General features: G+C 38.3%; 1 protein-coding gene across 6 annotated transcripts in view; it reads left to right on the top strand.

The window, feature by feature from the left end:
- Positions 1 to 19,967, top strand: part of TBC1D1 (TBC1 domain family member 1) — a 100,228-nt gene extending 80,261 nt beyond the window's left edge. For all 6 annotated transcript variants that reach the window (XM_088163260.1, XM_088163257.1, XM_088163259.1 and 3 more), the window contains 7 exons: positions 445 to 606; positions 2,440 to 2,598; positions 7,120 to 7,364; positions 7,776 to 7,935; positions 12,227 to 12,396; positions 15,071 to 15,241; positions 18,172 to 19,967. In XM_088163260.1, the coding sequence (XP_088019386.1) occupies positions 445 to 606; positions 2,440 to 2,598; positions 7,120 to 7,364; positions 7,776 to 7,935; positions 12,227 to 12,396; positions 15,071 to 15,241; positions 18,172 to 18,369 (1,265 nt within the window). In that variant the 3' untranslated portion in view covers positions 18,370 to 19,967. The remainder of the gene's footprint in view (positions 1 to 444; positions 607 to 2,439; positions 2,599 to 7,119; positions 7,365 to 7,775; positions 7,936 to 12,226; positions 12,397 to 15,070; positions 15,242 to 18,171) is intronic.
- Positions 19,968 to 20,170: the final 203 nt, after the last annotated feature.

Genomic DNA, 20,170 nt, shown 5'->3' on the forward strand with positions numbered 1-20,170 from the left:
CTCAGCTATAGAATCATTTTCATTTCTGCCATGGTTTTTTGGTGCTTTCCTAGCTATTGTTTTTACTTTGTCATTACTATTATGGGGCTGTATGCATAACAAATGGATACTAAATTTGGTTTGTGTTTTTATTTGCTGAAAGTCTTCTGCACTGAAGAGCTGGGGAAATGAAAATGCCTGTTACGAAAATCTTATGTTTATTTCAGTAGTCATCATCTCTCATATCTCTTGTTCTTCATATTTAGGAGTTGATTAGGAGTAGGGAATTCAGTTTAACTGGCCAAACACAATTAATATTGCATATAATATTTTAAAAAAAACCAAACAAACCAATCATGGAATTTTAGATATGAAATGTTTCAGGTGGATAGCACAAGAGAGTTTTAAGTTAAATTAATCCATTGTACAAATAGTAACTGCTACATTCATTATATCACTTTTTAGCATCTGAAAACAATTTGCAGAACAGGCGCCTGAAACTTGACTACGAAGAAATCACACCATGCTTAAAAGAAGTAACTTTGATTTGGGAAAAAATGTTGAGTACACCTGGAAGGTCAAAGATTAAATTTGATGTGGAAAAAATACACTCTGCTGTTGGACAAGGTAAACAGTTTGTTTTTTTGAGTTGTTGAAGTGCATGTAAATTGTATCTGAAAAGGAATAGTGTGGCCACTTAACCATTCCTTATAATTATATTCTCTCTAGTGCTGTTCCTCAGGCTGCTGACTAAACAAGTAACAACTTTTGATACCATTGTGATTATGCAAATGCAAGTACCAGTCCCTTTCAGTGGTAGCTGCAGTTGTATCACTGGAGCTACAGCATACATTTTTGAGTAACATCTGCCCTTATCAGGAGACTTGTATGTTACCTCAATGTATTACAATTTTTATGATCTGATTTTATAAATTAAAAGTTGCAGTTAAAGAAGAAAAGCCTGCATAATGGCAGTAAATGACTGTGAATAACCGAAGAAGCCCTCTGCACTCTGGAAATTCTCTGTTCCAGCTTGTGTACTGTGTCTGTGCACAAACAGTAGACATGGGTGTCTCTGCAGAACTGCCTTTTCTGAGTTCAAGAACACTTTTTCCCTGCAAACAACCACTTAGAGTCTTCCTCACAACTGCAGGGCTGAGCAACTACCCCTATCTCTACTGCAGCAAAAGTAATATAACCTAAGGATGTTTTTTAAATGTTCTAAGAAATTGGGCTATTACTCCATGTTGCATTTGCCATGGTTGGACCCAAAGGCCTTAGGCTGATTGTTAGATAGACCAATGGTGAAGATGGCTACTCTAAGGAGCTTTACAAAGAACTTACTCTAAGTTCTTTACAAAGCTTTCCAACCTGTAAAGGAAGTATCAAGATTTAACCACTGTCAGAAGTTTAACATTTTAAATATTGCACCTGACTATGTGCAATTATACAAGCAAGTTAAACCAAATTGCCCATTTAAAATGACTGGGTAAATCTAGATTTCTAACAATATCAGATATAGTGTTTTGTTATCTTTCCATGTAACTTGTATGCTTGAATAATTCTTGATTTCTCCTATTATTGTTGTCCTCCCTATGTTACATATATACCAAAAGAAAAAGCCAGTCCTAAAAACTTCAAACTGTAAGTTATTTCAAACTGTGGTATCTGGTTCCACTGCATTATGGATTAGATAGAACACTTCCCAAGTGAAAGTGCATTGATTTCTTGTGTAGGTGATTTAATAGTGAGTGATAGTCTTGTGCTGAATTAATTTTACTCTCAGAGCTTTACATACAGTTTAAAAATTAAGGCTGTCATTATTTATGTGAAATAGTTAAGTCGCATCTGCTCTTTTTAACGCAAAATAAATTCAAATTTTAAAACATTTTTATGTGTACCAATCATTAAGCAAGCTGATAGCAAAACTAGAAATACAATACTTGCTATCTGATTATCTGCCTTGTGTTGTAGTCTCTAGATCATTTCTCATTTGTACCTATTTGTATTTTTGCTATATGTGCATCTCACCTTCCTAAAACGACATCAGAGACCGTGCTTGTTAGTGGAAAGTGTGAATTCGTTCTACTGCAGTGCTTTCTTGTGTACTTTACATGGAAAAAGGGGAGATAAGCACGTAGCTTTTCAGAGAAAAGTAGAGCAATTCTTGATGCCTCTTCTAGTGCTTCTCAGACTGGATGTAAGCATTAACCTTAGGCAGTTCATAGTATTTCTTTCTGCTTTAAATCACTCCTGTTAAGGTGGTGATGTCTTTTATTGATTGAGGAAGTAAAAGCGCTGTAGTTTCATCTCCTTCTATGGTCCACTGGAGGTAGCCAATAGGGATCTGTCTGCCTGTGTAGCAGATAGGCATCTTCAGTTCCTCAATCCTGTTAGCTCAACTATAGCAGAACCCTCAGTAGGAGTACAAATTCTGGTTTAATTGCTTTCTCTGCTCAGGAGTACCACGTCATCACCGTGGGGAGATCTGGAAGTTTCTAGCTGAGCAATACCATCTTAAACATCAGTTTCCAAGTAAACAACAACCAAAGGACACACCTTATAAAGAACTCCTAAAACAACTAACTTCCCAACAGCATGCAATTCTTATTGACCTAGGTAAGTACAGTAATGTTCTGAAATTAAAACAAGGGGTTTATGATCTCTGTAAGATACTTAAAGAAGGTAATACACAAAATTGCTTTCACAATAACCCATTTTATAATGGGTTATTGATAAGAATCTGGTATGAGAAATCAGGAGCTGATGTTTTTCCAAGAGGATCACAGCTCTTGTGTGTGGGATAATCCCACATTGAACTCAGTATTCATTATGCTCTTCCCTAATAAAGGCAAAATATCAATGTCTTCCAGGGCATAGTACTGACACTTTGGTTCTGAGGAGCTGTGTGGGTCAGTTTAAGAAGTCCATTATCACTGCATTTGATTAAATGAATTTCCAATTAAAAACTCCATCAAAGGAAATTGTGCACTGCAAGTAACCAAGTAAAAGAATGTAAAAGAATGATAAAATTTATGGAAGAAGTTGTACTTGGACTGATCTGAATGATTAATACCCATTGCATTATTTTCTCTTACATCTTTTCTGCAAGGCAGTAGTGGAGAATTGTCCCTTCATAACTCTTTATAACTACTCTTTATAACTACTTATAAGTACTTTAGCATTTTTCACTGCAAATGATCTACCCCCTTTCTTGCCTGATGAGGAAGGATTACCTATACCCAGAGCTGTCTGAGAGCACTCATTTATTATTTTATTTAAAACTCAATGTGCTGTCTTCAAACTGAGAAGATTTGTCAAGTTTAAATGGTGACCTAAGCTTTAGATGATAAAGAGGTTATTTTCTCCTTTTTTGCAACACTTGTTAAATTGAGTCAAAATACCAAAGCAGTGCACAGAAAATACATAGGAATGTGAAGGAACACGTGTGTTTCTGCATGAGGTGGCACAGCTGGAGGTGGGAAAGGGTGGTGGTGAATGTCACCTTCCCTTTCCCCTATTTGGCAGACCTGTCTGGTTTTAACTTGGCACTGTGAAAGTAATAGTCCAAGGAGCTTTAATGCCAGCTGGGAATAGGCAGGGTGTGTAAATTGTCTCCCTTCAGACTTTGCATACCAGATCTAGGAATTCCCCTGGACTGAGCATGGCCACACAACAATCTTTGCTTTGAGAGACATTTACTTGCAGCCAGAGACCATTTACTATCAAATACCTATTGGTCCAGCATACCTGGCAGTGAAGAGTGGGACACTGAAGTAGTTCAGTAAGAGGTGAACAGTTTTGTGCTGGGTTAATTAATTGAACACCTTAGCAGAGGGATGGTGCTGGGATGATGCCTGGGAGAACAGTCAGTTTCAGCTTGGTTGTCTCACATAGCAGACTGGGGCTTACTGGCTCAGTAAGCTGTTCATATTTTCTACATGGTTCTGCACACAAATATTTTCTCAGCCATGTGCTCTTCTTGTAGAAACAAATGACTGCATATGTTGGCAAACTGGTAACTTCATGGTGGTTTTCATGCAAAGTGTTGTTTCTGCCAGGGTGCTCTTTGCCAGCCCCTCCTAGCTGAAAGAGGCATTGGGCCCTGTCATAACCCTAAGGTGAATTAGGAAGCTGAAGACTTCCTAGTGATTCACATTGAAATAGAGCTGTGCTGCATGATAACAGACAGTATAACTGGATAGACAGCTAGAAGGGATTTGCATATTCTGACTTGTGTTCCTTCAAGCTATCAGAAGCATTTTTGCTTAATTTTTTAAGAATCCTTCTGAGAACATGCAGTTCACCTTGAAAGAAAAAAACCTTTGTTCTCACAATGTAGTGGTTGTAATACTTACAAACTTTGCCCAAATTAGGCTAAATAGGTCTTGTTAACACAGTATGAACCAAAGCTGTAATAGTATTGCTCGAACTTAATTGAATTGATGCATCCTCAGATGTAAATAGTGTTTCCTGAGGCCAGGAGTGTGCATGTGGCTGCAGAGCTAAGGTATAGCAGCTGCTTTGCTGGCTCAATTTACATGTCACAGTGCTATCAGTGTAGGAAACCATCCATCACTGGGTGTTTCCTACACATGGTGGAAAATTAGGTTTTGTTTTATTACATTTTAAAAAATAAAGTAATAGGTACTTATTTCGCATTCTGAGGCTCTAGAGGTATCACAGTTCATTTAGTCTCTTTTTGGCAGGGCCAGATATCTTTGCTCCAAAATAAAGGCTAAAACTCTTAGTTAAGCCAAGATCAGAGCACTCAGAAGCACATCAGCTTGTGAGTTTAGCAGTTCTTCTCATCCATTTACTGGTTTTTAGAACTTCTTAGCATTTTTATTCTTGCTAACCTTGTAACTCTTTTTCATGACTTATATGAAATGAGCTTTGCTGCCTGAGTGAGGCAGTGCAGGTCTGCCTTTAGACTGTGCTGTAGTAACTTGTCCTTCGAGCAATGGAATGCAAGCTCCTTCTCCTTTGAAAACTAGAAATACTTATTCTGTAACATTCATCTCTGACACCCTGGCCAGGGAGACCTACTCAGAACTGAATGCCATGTCCCAAGTGACAGGGTAGAGCAGCTACCAGATGGCAGAAGGACTCTGCCATGGGCTTTGTCTTGAAACAGAAGTTTCTGATATTATCTGGCAGCACAGTAGCATTCCAGGAGCTAAAGGGTGGGGTGGTATTTAACAAGGGGGCAACCAGAAAGCAAGCTCCACTTAATATTAGAACAAAAGAGGTATTCACATTTCTCCTCTGTTGAGGTATTTCACAGAGGAAGTTTGATAGGGAGAAGGTTTTTCCTAAAAGTGAAAAATTTGCCTTTGGAAGTTTTTTAAAAAAATCTGTAAACGTTAAGTCTTTAATGTCTTTGTTCACAGAATCACAGAGTGGTTGTGATTGGAAAGGAGCTCTTGAGATCAGCTAGTCAAAATCCCCTTTGCTCAAAGAAAGGTCCGCCCTAGGATCATGTTTGCTCAGACTTTGAATATGTCCATAGATGGAGACTTCACAACTTCTTTGGGGCAGCTTGTGCTAGTTGTCTATTCACCCTTACAATTAAAAAAAAAAAATAAAATAAAGGTGGAATTTTCTTTTTTTCTACCAAAAACATCTGGAATGTTTTTCAATGTGTGCCCATTGCCTTTTGTTCTGTCAGTGAGCAACTGGGAAGAGCCTAGTTCCTTCTTCTTCACTCCCTTCCACTGGGTATTTGTGCACACTGGTAACATCCTCCTGAGCCTTTTTTTCTCTGGGCTAAACAGTCCCAGTTCTCTCAACCTCTCTTCATAGAGGAGATGCTCCAGTCCCTCTGTTATCCTACTGGTCCTTCACTGGACTCTCTCCAGTATGGCCATATCTCTTTTGTAGTGGGAACAGAGAACTGGGCACTCCAGATATGGCCTCACCAGTGCTGAGTAGAGGGGTAGGATCAGCTGCCTCCAGCTGCTGGTGGCACTCCTAATGCAGCCCAGGATACCAGCAGCCATCTTTGCTGCAAGGGCAAATCACTGGCTCATGTTCAACCTGGTGACCACCAGAACCCTCAGATCCTTTTCTGTAAAGCTGCTTTCCAGATGGGTGGCAAATACTGGTGCACAGGTTTGTTTCCTCCATCTGCAGGAATTTTCCACTTAACTTTGTTAAACTTTGTTAGGTTCCAGGCAGCTCATTGGCCAGCCTGTTGAGGTCCCTCTGTGCGTGGTAATAGGTGTATCTGTCACTCCTCCCAGTTTTGTATTACCTTCAAGCTTGCTGAGGGTGTGCTCTGCCCCATTGCCCAGGTCATTAGTGACCCTCCCTTTTAAGGGATCAGCTGGAACAAAAGTTCCAGACACCCTGTCATCAAGGGCAACTGACAAGGGTTGGTTAGCATCGGCTTTACCAGCATCAGCCTTACCAGCCAGCAGCAGTACCCTCACACTTCCAGGAGTCCCCTGCTTATCCTGGACATAGTCTCTTTATGCTCAAAGCTCAAGGAAACAAAGCCCAGAAATGGCTGCACAAAGTGCTGTGTCTGTTGGCTGCCTCCATTAGCTATGCTCTCACAGAATGTATATGTAGCACCCAACATAGCTTATATATGGCTACACAATTCTTGGTATTGTATGGGCTGCAGGAAAAAAAAAACAGAGGGAGACTGGGAGGGACCAAGGTAAGGAGGGTAGTGACAAGAGACACATTTACATGAAAAACACAAAAAGAAAATGGAAAGGGCCTCAGCCTGCATAGATCAGATGTTCTAAGTCTGTGCCTGGATCCTAATAGTCGTCTTTATCAGGACAACTTATAATAGTCCTTATAATAGTTTATTATCCTTTAATAAACTGTTCAGGGTTCAGTCTTAAGAATCAGGTATTCAGCTGTTTCAAACAACAGGTTTTCCTCACCCCCTGACAGTTTCTAAATTAACTTTGCAATGACTGTAATAAAACAGTGGTTGATTATAAGAGTCAATTGTTCCCTCTTGTTAACTTTCTTATGGTCTTCCTGTGTGTTGGCTCAAAATCTACCTCTCAAAAGAATCTACATTTTTGAAAGGCTGTTTAATTTGACAGCATGACAGGGTTTTGGGGGTTTTCTTGTTTATTTTTTAGTTTAAGTCACTAACTTCAGCTCTTTTCACAGGGCGCACATTTCCAACACATCCATACTTCTCAGCACAGCTGGGAGCTGGGCAGCTGTCACTCTACAATATTTTGAAGGCCTATTCACTTCTGGACCAGGAAGTAGGATATTGCCAGGGCCTTAGTTTTGTAGCAGGCGTTTTATTACTACATATGAGTGAAGAAGATGCTTTTAAAATGCTGAAGTTTCTTATGTTTGACATGGGCCTGAGAAAACAATATCGTCCTGACATGACAATTTTACAGGTATGATTTCTTTTTTTTTAAGTAAAGGACACTAATGTTAAATAATAATAATGCAATACAGCTAGCATTGTCAAAACTTAAATTGAGTTCTTAAAAATAGGGAAGGATCATCTAGGAAAAGAATACATCATCTTAAATGCATGATTTTTAAATGAAAATACTCCTGGGGAAGTTATGGAAACCATAGAATACTTCTGTTGTGTTCAAATGGCCCTGCAAATGAGCCTGTTGTAGGCTCACAGGTGACCCATCCAGTGTCCTAGGTGGCTTCCGAGTACTTTTTGTTTCCACACAATTTCATCCAAACATCAATTGACATTTCTGTGTTTCTGATAAGTATGAAGCATGGACTTTGCTATTATGAATGTTAAAACATGTTGATCTTTACTCTCTTGTTCTTATTTCATGCAGATCCAGATGTACCAATTGTCTCGACTTCTTCATGACTACCATCGAGATCTCTATAACCACCTAGAGGAACATGAGATTGGCCCCAGCCTCTATGCTGCTCCCTGGTTCCTCACCATGTTTGCCTCCCAGTTTCCCCTTGGATTCGTATCCAGAGTGTTTGGTAATTCTTCATAAAACTTCTCTCTGTTCTTTCTGAAGTCTTACCTTTGGAATCTTGTTATTAGGAACAGCATTACTATCCAGCCTGTTTCAGACACTCAGGAGGAATATTTTGCTTACTGTGAACAGAAGAAAAACAACAGAGGTCATCCTATGGAATGTGCAGTGTATCAGTAAAACAGGAAGAGAGAGGAAGAAAGTAAACGACAATCCCAAATGTCTTTTCATCCTCATTGTTACCTTTTCCTGCCTTGTAACCACTTTTAGAGAGGATGTAAAATTTGATGCCATGAAGGTAGCCATTGTATCATGACAATGACTCTTCAACACCAACAATTATTTATTTTCAAGCTGACAAGAGATGTAACAAAGGCATAATCTGAGAAATATATCCATTCACTCCATTATCATCATTTCCAGTAGTGTCAGCTGGAGGGTTATGTTTTGAAACACACACAGAGATGGCCCTAGCAGTGTAATCATGGATTTACTCTGCATAAATACAAGACATTTAGACTAGTGTTTCTAGTTTACATAATTTTAGTTTTAGTTTTAGTTCCAAAAATGTTTGGAATCATCTGGTGTTTAGTTTCTAAAGTCACTTCTGTTGCCTATTTTTAGAATCTACAGAAGCTTTCCTTTTAAATTAAATTCCAGTTAAGAATTTACCTTGATGCTATCTTCTGGATGTATATTTCATCGATTGTTTGGTATTTGAGAAGATGCTTTGTTTCCTTTTCAGTTGCTTGTTTTTCAACTTCATTATGTAGTACTGGGTTGTCCATAACAGATGGGGTGAATTGGAGCTTTCTTCCCAGTTCTTATTTTCTAGTGAGAAGCTAGTTTGATTTTCTTTAGTCAGTCTAATTTAAGAGATAAAATGAAGAAATTATTTATTAGTGGATTAATATTGACACTTTCCTGATTTAAAAACAGTATGGTCCTGTCTAGCACAAATAGTAATATAGAGCTCAAGAAGAACCAACAACAATTCTGTCTGGTTTCTGTTTAAGAGCATGCTAAAAGTAGTGCTAGAAAAATTGACAGTGAAAATGATGGTCTGTAGGGTAGAACTGTATGTCACATGATTAGCTTGCAAACTCCAGGGAAAACAGCATATTTTTTTCCTGGAAGAGTTCAAAGCAGGTTAATGTACATCAACAAGTATGTAGCTGAAAGTAGTAATCTGTAGGAATCAAATGAAGTGCTGGATGCAAGTGTCATATACCAAGGTTATAATCAGCTTATCTTTTTGTCATTCTTGATCTTTCATAGTATTGTACATGATACGAAGCATTTGAATGGGGCAATTGACTGCAGTGAGATTATACAAGTGCCTTATGTATCCAATTTATTTGGATTTCTGCCTTAATACACAGATTAGTGCTTTCTCTGTCATTGAACTTTGCATTAGAATAGAAGGCTCAGATACGTGATCTTCACACATCTGATTTTAGGTCAAGAAGATAAAAGCATATGTGACAGAAACTGTTGCCTCTTTAAAACCTCTGATATTTTTTAGAGAGAAAGTTCAATATGACCAATACTTGCAGATTTGTATTTAGTATTTTCCTTAAATTCAGTATTTCTTTTGTATTTAGTTATTTCCTTAAAACAGTATTTACTGAAGCTATGTAGGTTAGGAACACTGGACATTCTCTTACATTAGAAAGTAAAATCTCCTCCTCACTCATACTAAAGACTCTGAAACACAACTTTAAACAGAAATGGTTAGAGCTGTCATTCTGCCAGTGGCTGTCATTAGCAGCATGGCAAGTTAAAATCCAGTCATTTTTCACCTATGTCTTCACATGCTTTTGCAGAACATACGTATATAGATTTTCATTGCTCACTTATTAGAACCCTTGGGAGGAGAGAATGTTGATGCTGAAGTAACTGATTTATATGTTTTTATTTATTTATTTATTTATTTATAGCTGGTTTATAGGTTACTAACAGTCTGAGATTGCACTTCAATTTTCTAACATGTTCTCTGAACCCCTAGTATTTAAAACTAGCCCACTCCTATTTAATTATACAATTGTTACAGGCCATTCCTTTGGATTTCCATAAAGTGTGCTTTTTGCAGGCATCTAACAGGCAATATGTAAAAGAAGTGGGTTAGACTGTTTTATGAATCAAATAGCAAAACTCCTTTTAAGTTTTTATCTATCTGTCCAAACTTTCAACTCTTCTCCTGAGCAGAAGCTGATGTAAATACAGTGTTAAGAAAGATGTGTTCTTTAGTATCCCTGCTTACTTATTATTAGAGGAGATTTGATAGAATAGTGTTTATTTTGTTTCAAGATTGTAGATAAAACTTAATTTTTTTTAATCCTTAAAACTTGGGTTTTTTTAACTCCTGTAGGCTGCCACTCATGCTGATATTAATTTGGGTACCTTCACTGTATTGGTGTTGGCTAGGAGCCCACTTAATATGAAGCATGGGGAGTGGGTAACAAACAGGTCTTTGTTAAGTACTTGCAGTTTTAAATGAGAGAGGGATTTCAGCCGTGTACTACCAGCTCAGTCATACAGACATTCATTAACAACTTTTGGGTCACCTTGAGTTAATCTGCATGTCATTATGGAGCAGGTGCTGAATCATAAAAACACATTCTTTTTAGCTCTGCTTTTTTCACTTTGTGTTTCTAGCTGTTCTTCAGTATTTCCTGTCTTAATATAGAGCTTTCCCTATGAATAATTTTCCCATGGCTTTGAGTTTCAATAGAGAATTGAGGTGGATGCCTGCTCTGTTATCACTTTTTAATCATTTCTGCCACTGGAGTTCACATTCAGCTCAACACAGAGCTGAAAAATGTTACACCCCTTTTAGGACAAACGGCGAGAAAGTGCAAGATTTGTGGCTAGTTTTTACTTGTGCTTTTCTTTCTTGGTGAGAGAGAGTGAAATGAGTTATGGCTTCAACATTGCAAGCTGAAGAGTGCAAGAGGGGAATTTCATTATGATACAAATTTGGAAATAGAGTTTGGTTTTTCTAAGAAAGGCTGTTAACCAGTGCTTTCATAGTAGGTTCTTCACTACATCAGAGATTACTGTAGTTTTGCTAGTAGTTGTTTCTCTTACAGCATAGTGGGTTTTTTCTGTCTCTTTGCTTTACTCTTCTTTTTCTATTTTAAATTTTTTTTTAGTATCAAGACATACATTTTTTCTTTTTTTTGTTGTCACTATGCTACTTTGTATATGATTGATTGTGGCTGCATTCACAGCTTCAAATACAAAGCAGGGAAAGAACAAGAGAGAAGCCCTTTCAAAGTAAATTTATATTTACGAAATATTATAAAAACGTCACAATATCTTCTATTCCTTTATCACCTCCATCAGTATTATTTCATTTGTTAGATGCTTCTGTCTGTAACAAGGCAAGTCCTTCAATGAAACCAGGAGCAGATTCTGAGTAGCAGGAAAGTCAAATACAAGGTAGTGCTGTTTATACAGACTGGGTTTCTTGTCTGATGTCTTTATTGCAGGCTTATATTTCTTTATTCTATAAATACACAGGCACTTTGTAAAAGAAAAGAAAGGAAAGGATATTACATTGAAAGGTCACTGTGTACTGTGGTTTCACTGTGCTTGGTATGCCAGGCGCTGTCATTGCAGGGCCACCTGCAATATTTACACTTAAGCTGTATGACTAAGATTTCAGGGTATTTATTAATATCATTATTAGCATATTAACAGAAGTGATTGAGACACATACGCACGCATCTGAAACTTGAGGCTACTGGAAAGTGTGCATTTAGGCATTTAGGCTCATTTGCTCAACGTATTGTGGTTTTGTGGCTTTTTCTACCACATGAGAGAGAAACAGAATTTCAGATCTTCAGTTGTGTCTTCAGGTATAGTTTTTTTCCCTGTTGTATTATGATTTTTAAAGGGCATTGGGATTAGATTTCTATTCAAATTTATATTCCTACAAACATCAAAACAGCCCAGTAAAATACTGCATGCACAAAAAATGGCAACAGGAACTTGGTTAACTAGTTTATTGTAGACTTAGCTTAAACTTGAATTGCTTTTTAAAAAAAAAAAACAAAAACTCACTAAACAAATTAGTAAGTGATTGTGTTAGTCAAGTGTGCTATTCATAATAATAACCTTGATCCTATAAAACTTCTAAAGCCGTAGCCAAAAGCATATGTCCAGCACAGTGTATTTAACCTCCAGGTCACTCCTGTCAGAAGTTGTTGTCCTTGGACAATTTATTGTTTTGATACTCTTATCAAAAGATGTGCTTGCTTGATATAACCTGTTTTTCCTTGCTTTCACAGATATGCTCTTTCTTCAAGGATCAGAGGCTATATTTAAAGTAGCTTTAAGCCTTTTGGGAAGCCACAAGCCCTTAATTCTGCAGCATGAGAATCTAGAAACTATTGTTGATTTTATTAAAAGCACTCTCCCCAACTTGGGTTTGGTACAGATGGAAAAGACCATTAGTCAGGTATGAAATAAACTGAACACATGAGAGGTATGCAAAGGAATTCTTCTGTTAAGTTCTCGACAGAAAAACCAGAACAGCTACTTCAAGCTGAGAACTCTCTTGTAGTGTGGAAGATGTTGAAAACTTTTAGAAGCAGGTGACTTGTAAACTAAGACAACTTAGTATCTTTGTATGGTATTGTAACCATTGGTTATTGTCACTTTATGAAGCCTTTAGAGAAAATAAATTTTTTTCATCAAAGAATCTTGCCTTCCAAGTCTCATATCAGAAGAAAAAATTTACTTACAAGAGCCTCACAAATGTTAACTTTACTTAATGAAATTTGGAGCCTCCCTACATCGACTCTGTGTCTACTGGCTTTTATGGTGCTGACCCAGTATGTAACAACAGCACGTTTGTAATTCTGTCAGGTGTACATGGGGCAGTGTAGACCCTTGCAGTGAGTAGTGACTCTAGACAGCAGAACTTGGAATCCTTTATACAATTCTTTTAAACAGCAGACAAGGAAAATAATGCAATATTACTAAGATAGCAGAAAACTCCAGATGATACTTATGGAATATGAAAAATTGGAAATTATTTCAATTAAGGCTTGCCTGTTTAAAAGCCCTATGTGTTTTTACACTTAGCATCTAAACTGCAGCAGGCAAATAGAAGATGGGCTTTAGCCCGTTTTTCTGAAGGCCTTTTGTGGTCCAGAACATGGGAGATGTACTGTGCAGAATTGCAGGTGCTGACAACCCCCCAAGGGCTGTGGGATCCAAGCCCATGGGTTGATAAAGAAAGCAGGAGCAGCAGCACAGTGCTCTGCAGAGGGCTGGCCAGGGGCTCCCTCTGAGCCCTGGCAGCAAAGCTTCTGGGGGACACAGCCCACATTAGGGCCAGAAATATGGCTCCTAATGCTTATCAAAGGAAGGAGATGTGAACTAGAAAGTCTCTGCGAGGGGAAGGAAAGCAAGGACTTTCCAAGGGGCAAAGGGGGTTGTATGTTACCTGCCAGGCTGAAAGACTTGCAGTGCTTAGTTGACCTCCAGAAAACTCTGTGCTTTGAGCAGAAGGAGGGAGGGATACTCTGTTTAGGCAGCTGGCAACCCCAGCTGCTCTAAATTTGAAGTGGGTAGGTAGAAGTGAGTAGAAGGATGAGCAGTTCCACCACTTTTGGTCAGGGCTGCCTTTGGAGAGAACAGCTGTTTGACCAGCCCACAGTCCATACACAGCTCCTGGGTTAATCCCCATGCTCCTCATCCGTCTGCAGCATGGCCTTTGGTTCTGTGCCTTAACATGCCTTCAGTTGGCTAGGCTTCAAATCAAACTTCTTATTGCCTCATGTTTCCCTTCTTTCAGATTTGATACTCTGGTTATGACAGCAGGGATTTCCCTCCCTCCTCAGGAGCACAGAGGCTAGAAGTGGCAGAGGTCATGAGAGGAACTAACATTCTGCCGTGCTGAATTGCACTGCTTGTTTTATTGACATTTCAACAGGGTGTATTCTCCAGAGATGCTCAGATTCACAGAAAATGAAAATTCCCTATGTGTAATCAAACTTGAATTAAAATCTAAGCCTTCTGTGCTTAGATGCTCAGTATATATGTTTCTGGTGCTATTTAAGTGCAAGATAATTTTTATTGGACATCTGACAGAAACATTTCATAAACTGATGTTTTCTTTAACCAGCAGTTAAAATTTTGTACACACAGCAGATAAATAAAATCAGCAAATGTTCCTGTTATTTTTAACAGGTATTTAAGATGGGATTTGACTCATTTTCAAAATTAATAAAGTCGAAGAGGTTTAAAAATAAAGAATGACTCTGGAACTTCCCTTCTTGGGCTATTTTTCAAATACATTTTTAAATCAACTTTTATTTCTTCTGTGTTCTGTGATTGGCACACTTGTCCTTTTAATTTACTGCCTTCTTCACTGCTTGTAGAGAAGATTGGAGTCATAGTTATGAATAATTTGAAGGCAGATGCTTACCAAAATGTAGAAAAACGAAAAGAAAATAGTAGGTTTTTTCCTTTGGGTCACTCTACATCTCAATTTATTTATTTTCTTTTAAAATAAAAAGTTTTTTTATTGTTCATGGACAAGTCTGAGCATTTGTTTCAGTGATTTGTAGTTAACAATAATAGAAATCTATTTTGATGTTATATAATGGTTTTGTTAAATGTGTTAGTGTAAGGATAGATAATTTCATTTTCTTTCAGTCTGTAAAAATACTATAGAATGATAAAGATAGATGTTTTTCATTTAAAGCTTTTATTTTACTTAGCCTTACTCTTGTACATGTGGCAGGTGAGTTTGGGCCACACTTTTTCTGAACTGACAAGTAATTCAGGATGTGACTAGAAGGGTTTATGCCAAACTGAGATGTATTACGTTTGAAAAGGAAAGTACCCTACAAAGTCCACACTCTTGAAGCCTTTAGTGTAAGAAGTTTTGCTGAAGTCAGGCAGCAAATCAGTAGCAAAGTTTTTAAGTAGATCCAATGCCAATATATTGCTCTCTACTGCCTCAGGCTTGCCATTTCCACAATAAGAAATGTGAAAACCACCTTTTTTTGTATGCATTGATTAAATATCTAAGTCTAGGTCCAGTTCAATGGATTTTAAATCCTTGAAAGAGCAATGTTTTTGATCTGCACAGCACCTAATAATATTTTTATATCCAACAGGTATTTGAAATGGACATTGCCAAACAGTTGCAAGCTTATGAGGTTGAATATCATGTGCTTCAGGATGAACTTATAGATTCATCTTTAAATGACAATCAGAGACTGGATAAATTAGAAAAGGCAAACAGTAGCTTGCGCAAACAAAACTTTGATCTCCTGGAAGAACTTCAGGTACAATTTATGATTAACATTCTAATTTTCTAATTTGTATACCTTTTCAGAAGAGACTGTCTTACACCACATCACAGGAAAGATTGATGTTTGGTCTAGTGAATTTAAAATGTAGCTACGTAAGTTTTATTTAGTTTTTAGCCCTCAAAGTTTACATGCAGAAGAAATTCTGAGAGAGGGGTATTTAGAACATATACTTGTAGTTAGTGAAAAGCTGATTCAACACACTGCCTTTTCTCTTGTAATTTAAATCATATCTGTAGAAAATAACTAAAATGCTTTTTCAACTTCATTTTTACATTTTCAGTCACTGCTTTATTACAGCAGTCAAAAATGGCTGAACTAATTGCAATGTCACAATTTAGGGATATGTTAGAGAAAGGATACATTGTCTATAAAGACATACTTGCTATTACATTTTTTAAGTGTTATCCAGATTGTTTAAACATTATGTGAAATAATAATTCCTAATATATGCTCAATGCCTGTTCAGTCTGCAGCTTTTTCAGAGACAGTGCATCTGTTCTGTGTAGGGGGCTATTTGTTTATCTGAGCGAGAAGTCAGCTTTCTGGCTACTTTATAACAGGATGTTTGCTATAAAACTTTTGACTGTGCATTTAGTTTGATGGACAAAGGGACTTCAAGGGTAAGAAACAGACATTTCATAACTCTTGATTATGTTAAAGACATAAACGTTGTAAGATAATTGGTGAGGGAAGTTTAGCTTTCTTAGACATTGGTTCTTTATCCTGACTAAAGCTAGTCAATGATGCAGAGATTTAGAATGCCCCTCCTAACAAAACTTTGCTTCAGCTGTACGTCCTCATCCTGTGAGGGCTGATCCTGTTTTAGGTTCTAGGTTGAGCCTTAGAGAAGTCAGAAGGAGAGGTACTCTTCTGCAAGATATTTTCATGAAGCTTTTGGCAAAATGGACAAGGAAATTGTTGAATATAATAAGAGGAAGATAGAGGAAGATAGATTTCTGGGATTATATTCAAGATATGATGTCCTATAAATACCTGTGTCAAGGATCTTAAGCTCTGAAAATGTGGGCTGGACAGTGGACTGTGTGCTAGATTGAAAACTGGCTGAATGACAGGTCTCAAAGGGTTGTGATCAGTGACACAGAGTCTAGTTGGAGGCCTGTGACTAGCAGTGTTGCACAAGGTTCAACGCTAGGCCCAGTATTATTTATCTTACTCATCGAGGACTTGGATGAAAGGGCAGATGCCTCCTCAGCGAGTTCACTGATGACACAAAGCTGGGAGGAGCAGCCAATACCCCAGAGTTCTGTGAGCCCTTCAGAAGGGCCTCGACAGGCTGGAGAGATGGGCAGAGAAGAACAATTTGAAATTCAACAAGGGCAAGTGCAGGGTCCTGCAGCTGGGGAGGAATAACCCTGGGCACCAGCACAGCCTGGGGCTGACCTGCTGGGAAGCAGCTCCGTGGAGAAGGACCCGGGGGTCCTGGTGGACAACAAGCTGTTCATGGGCTAGCAGTGTGTCCTGGGGGCCAAGAAGGCCAGTGGGATCCTGAGGGGCATTAGGGAGAACATTGCCAGCAGGTCGAGGGAGGTGATCCTTCCCCTCTACTCAGCCCTGGTGAGGCCACATCTGGAGTGCTGTGTCCAGCTCCTGAGACAGGAAGAGCTGGAGCTCCTGGAGCAGGTCATCAGTATATGAAGAGAAGGTGTGAAGTGGATGGAGCCAGGTTCCACTGAAAGGTTCAGAGCAGTAGGAAGAGAGGGAACAAGCAGAAACTGATGCATAGGAAGTTCCACCTGAACATGAGAAAGAACTTTACAATGTGCTTGACTGAGCACTTAGCACAGGTGGCCCAGAGAGGCTGTGGAGTCTCCCTCACTGAAGATATTCAAAAGCTGTCAGGACACGATCCTGAGTGATGTGCTCTAGGGAACCGTGGTTGAGCGAGGAGGTTGCAACTAGATGACCTCCAGTGATCCCTTCCAACCTTATCCACTCTGTCATTCTGTGATCTTCCATCTGCTCCTGTCCCTATAGACTTGACAGCCTTAGGCAGCTTATTACAAAGCTCATCTCTTCTTGAATGCTGGCAAGTCAGCAGCTAGAATCACAGCAGGGAACTTAACTATTCAACACTGTAGCGTTGCAGCAATCCCTTTGTCTTGGAGATGGGCTTCATCAGACTTTGTTTCATAAGTTACCCCCTCCCCCAGGTGTAACCAGCACATTGACCTATTGCTGATAGGAGGAAAATGCATCACTAGATAATGTGGGTCAATATAATTTGTCAGTGTTTTGTCCCTAAAGGCTGAACTTTTTAACCCATCACAATTGCATGATGGGTAGTGAGCTCATCAAAAAGGCAAATACTTTCCTGAAAGCCAAGACCACCCCATACTCTTGTCTCCAAATGTTATCCAGTGCTGTTATCCAGATATCTGATGTTGTCAAAGTACCTACAGATCTCACATGATGAGTTTGAACAATACTTTGTTTCACCATGAAGTAAAACGTCAGTATGTGCAACCTTTTGAGGGAGAATTTTTGAAATTTTTCACAATGCATTTTCCATTTGCATATTGTTCTAAATCCTCTTCTCCTTTCCCTTCAAACCTGGTATTTGTTGGACACAATGCTGAGATGAAATGAGGACGCAGCTAACATGTTGAATTGTCTTTGTTTTGCAAAGCAACAAGCGTAGCTGGCCAAAAATATCTCCCAATTGACCCATACAGAAGCTTATCTTAACCTGCAGTTCTGTGGTATAAAATTTGCAGATTCGGTAACTTTCTAATTTAATTAGTTTGCATTATATTCTCAGTTAAATTTTCCATAATTTCTAATGTATTTTATATGTATATTCATGTATCTCAATAGTTTAAAGATGGTTTCAGTCATTAATGAATCTACCTTTTTTTCCCCCTCCTATCTTTGTACTTTGATAGGTGGCTAATGGAAAAATCCAAAACCTTGAAGCTACAGTAGAGCTTTTATTGACCAATGAAGGCAAACTGAAGCAGTCCATTCTCACTCTTGAGCAGGAGCGAGCAGCTCTGCTGAAAGCTGTGGAAGAGATGCGAAAAAAGATGGGTGATACAGATGGGAAGCCTCTACTTACTGGACAAGAACTGGAGGCTGACTGATTTGCACAGTTGTAAGGGAGCAGAGAAGCTGAGCAAGAAACAAAGGGAAGAACTGAGTCATTTTGTCATGATCCAAGGGGATTTGACATTGTCGTGTTCTTTGTACACTCCTTACTGTGGCAAAGCAAGATGGGGGCATGGTGGATTTCCATATCAGAGAAGCTGGTTTTGTGGGGAAAAGGCTCTTCTTAGTATGTAGAAATACTATGAAGAGTGAGATGCCACATAAGAAATAGTAAACAGGAGAAACTTATTAGTGTGTGCAGTCATACACAATACACTGTAAATACAGTATGGATTCTTGAATAAGTTCTTCTAAACCTAAGTGCTTTGGGTTTGTCGCATGTTTGTTTGAACGGTGTCTGAATCACCACCATGTTAAATAGCACATCCTTTAGAAGGTGTTTTGAAGAAATATGTCAGTGTGAAACCTTTGAATGTATGACTGCCCCATTGCAGCTATGCAGTGGTAACATTTACAGGTGATTTGTAGTTGGACTTGAGATTTTTGACAGTGTAATTCCCCTACAGTTTGGCTGGGTTCTGTTAATTATGTTGTTTACACCTCAGAAAACTGCTTCCTGATACTTGAAGGTGTCGATCCATTGGACTCCCGGGAGCTGGACATTATCATATGTAACTATGCATAATTGGGGGTTGCCTTCCTTTTTTAAGTATGTTGGTTTAGTATATTTCTTGTTTAACTACTATTAATTTAGTGTATTGTTAGTTAGCATTATCTGCTAAACATACTGTATATAGTAACTGCATTATTCTTAACAAAATATACTGACATTAATTTGGTGAAGCCTGTGACTCTTGGCATCATTCAAGGATTTATATTCAGACTCCTCAAATTTCATCTTATTTATTTCTGATCTGCTGTGTGATATAAGGCATCTTTTTACTGGGAAACTAATGTCCACTGTAATTTTTTTCCGTTTATTTGCTAGTGTATGCCCACTCATCTTCTGAGAAATGTAAAGACTATTTCTGAAGAAATGGAGTCATTTCAAGAGCTTCATGTGCCAGATAAGCCTAAACCATTTCATAAAGAGTATAGAAGTTCTAATTAGGACACCATTCTTTTTTGCAATGCATCTTTCAAGTAAGATTACATATCTAAAAAAATAAGTCTCACTTTCCTTAATGCAAAAGTAGTTTCCAAGCCAGTTAAAGCAACACTGTGCAATAATACCCATGGGTATGCTGTTGTTTGGGTTTGCTTCAGAATTAGGAATATTGCCATAGATTTTTTCAGTCTCTAAGCACTGAGTTAATAGGCACTGTGTTTTATTATAGTGGAGATTCACTCAGTACATGATTTTTATATGTTTGGTTTTTGCAAGTCCACTTTGTATTCACTTATTATTGAAATTCCCCATACATCAGTTGCTATTAATCCATTTACCTCTTAAGCTTGTTTTCTTTATTTGGAAATCCACAGTGAAGCTTATGCTTCATGTTTAAAATCTTGTCATAATGGACCTCATATTGTTAGATCACTCAGTAATGTTGCGTTTTTACAGCATAGTGCCGTAGTTCATACACTGACTTTTTAACAAGAGCAATAAAAATAATAATAATCTGTGCCTACATCTATGTTGTTACATTTTTTGACATTGAAAAACAAAACCACAGTTGGTGGGGTGCCAGTTCGAAACCACCTAAGATGAGACTTCCCCTGGAAGTAAGGTACTGTCTACAGTGGTTGTTAATTTCCATTCAGCTCCCTGGTACAGTGAAACAGTTGCTTCTATAGTTAGAAAAGGATAAAGTTGCTTGTTACGTATTTACTAGT

The sequence above is a fragment of the Sturnus vulgaris genome, chromosome 4, assembly GCF_052056855.1.
Source record: "Sturnus vulgaris isolate bStuVul1 chromosome 4, bStuVul1.hap1, whole genome shotgun sequence".
Taxonomy (NCBI): domain Eukaryota; kingdom Metazoa; phylum Chordata; class Aves; order Passeriformes; family Sturnidae; genus Sturnus; species Sturnus vulgaris.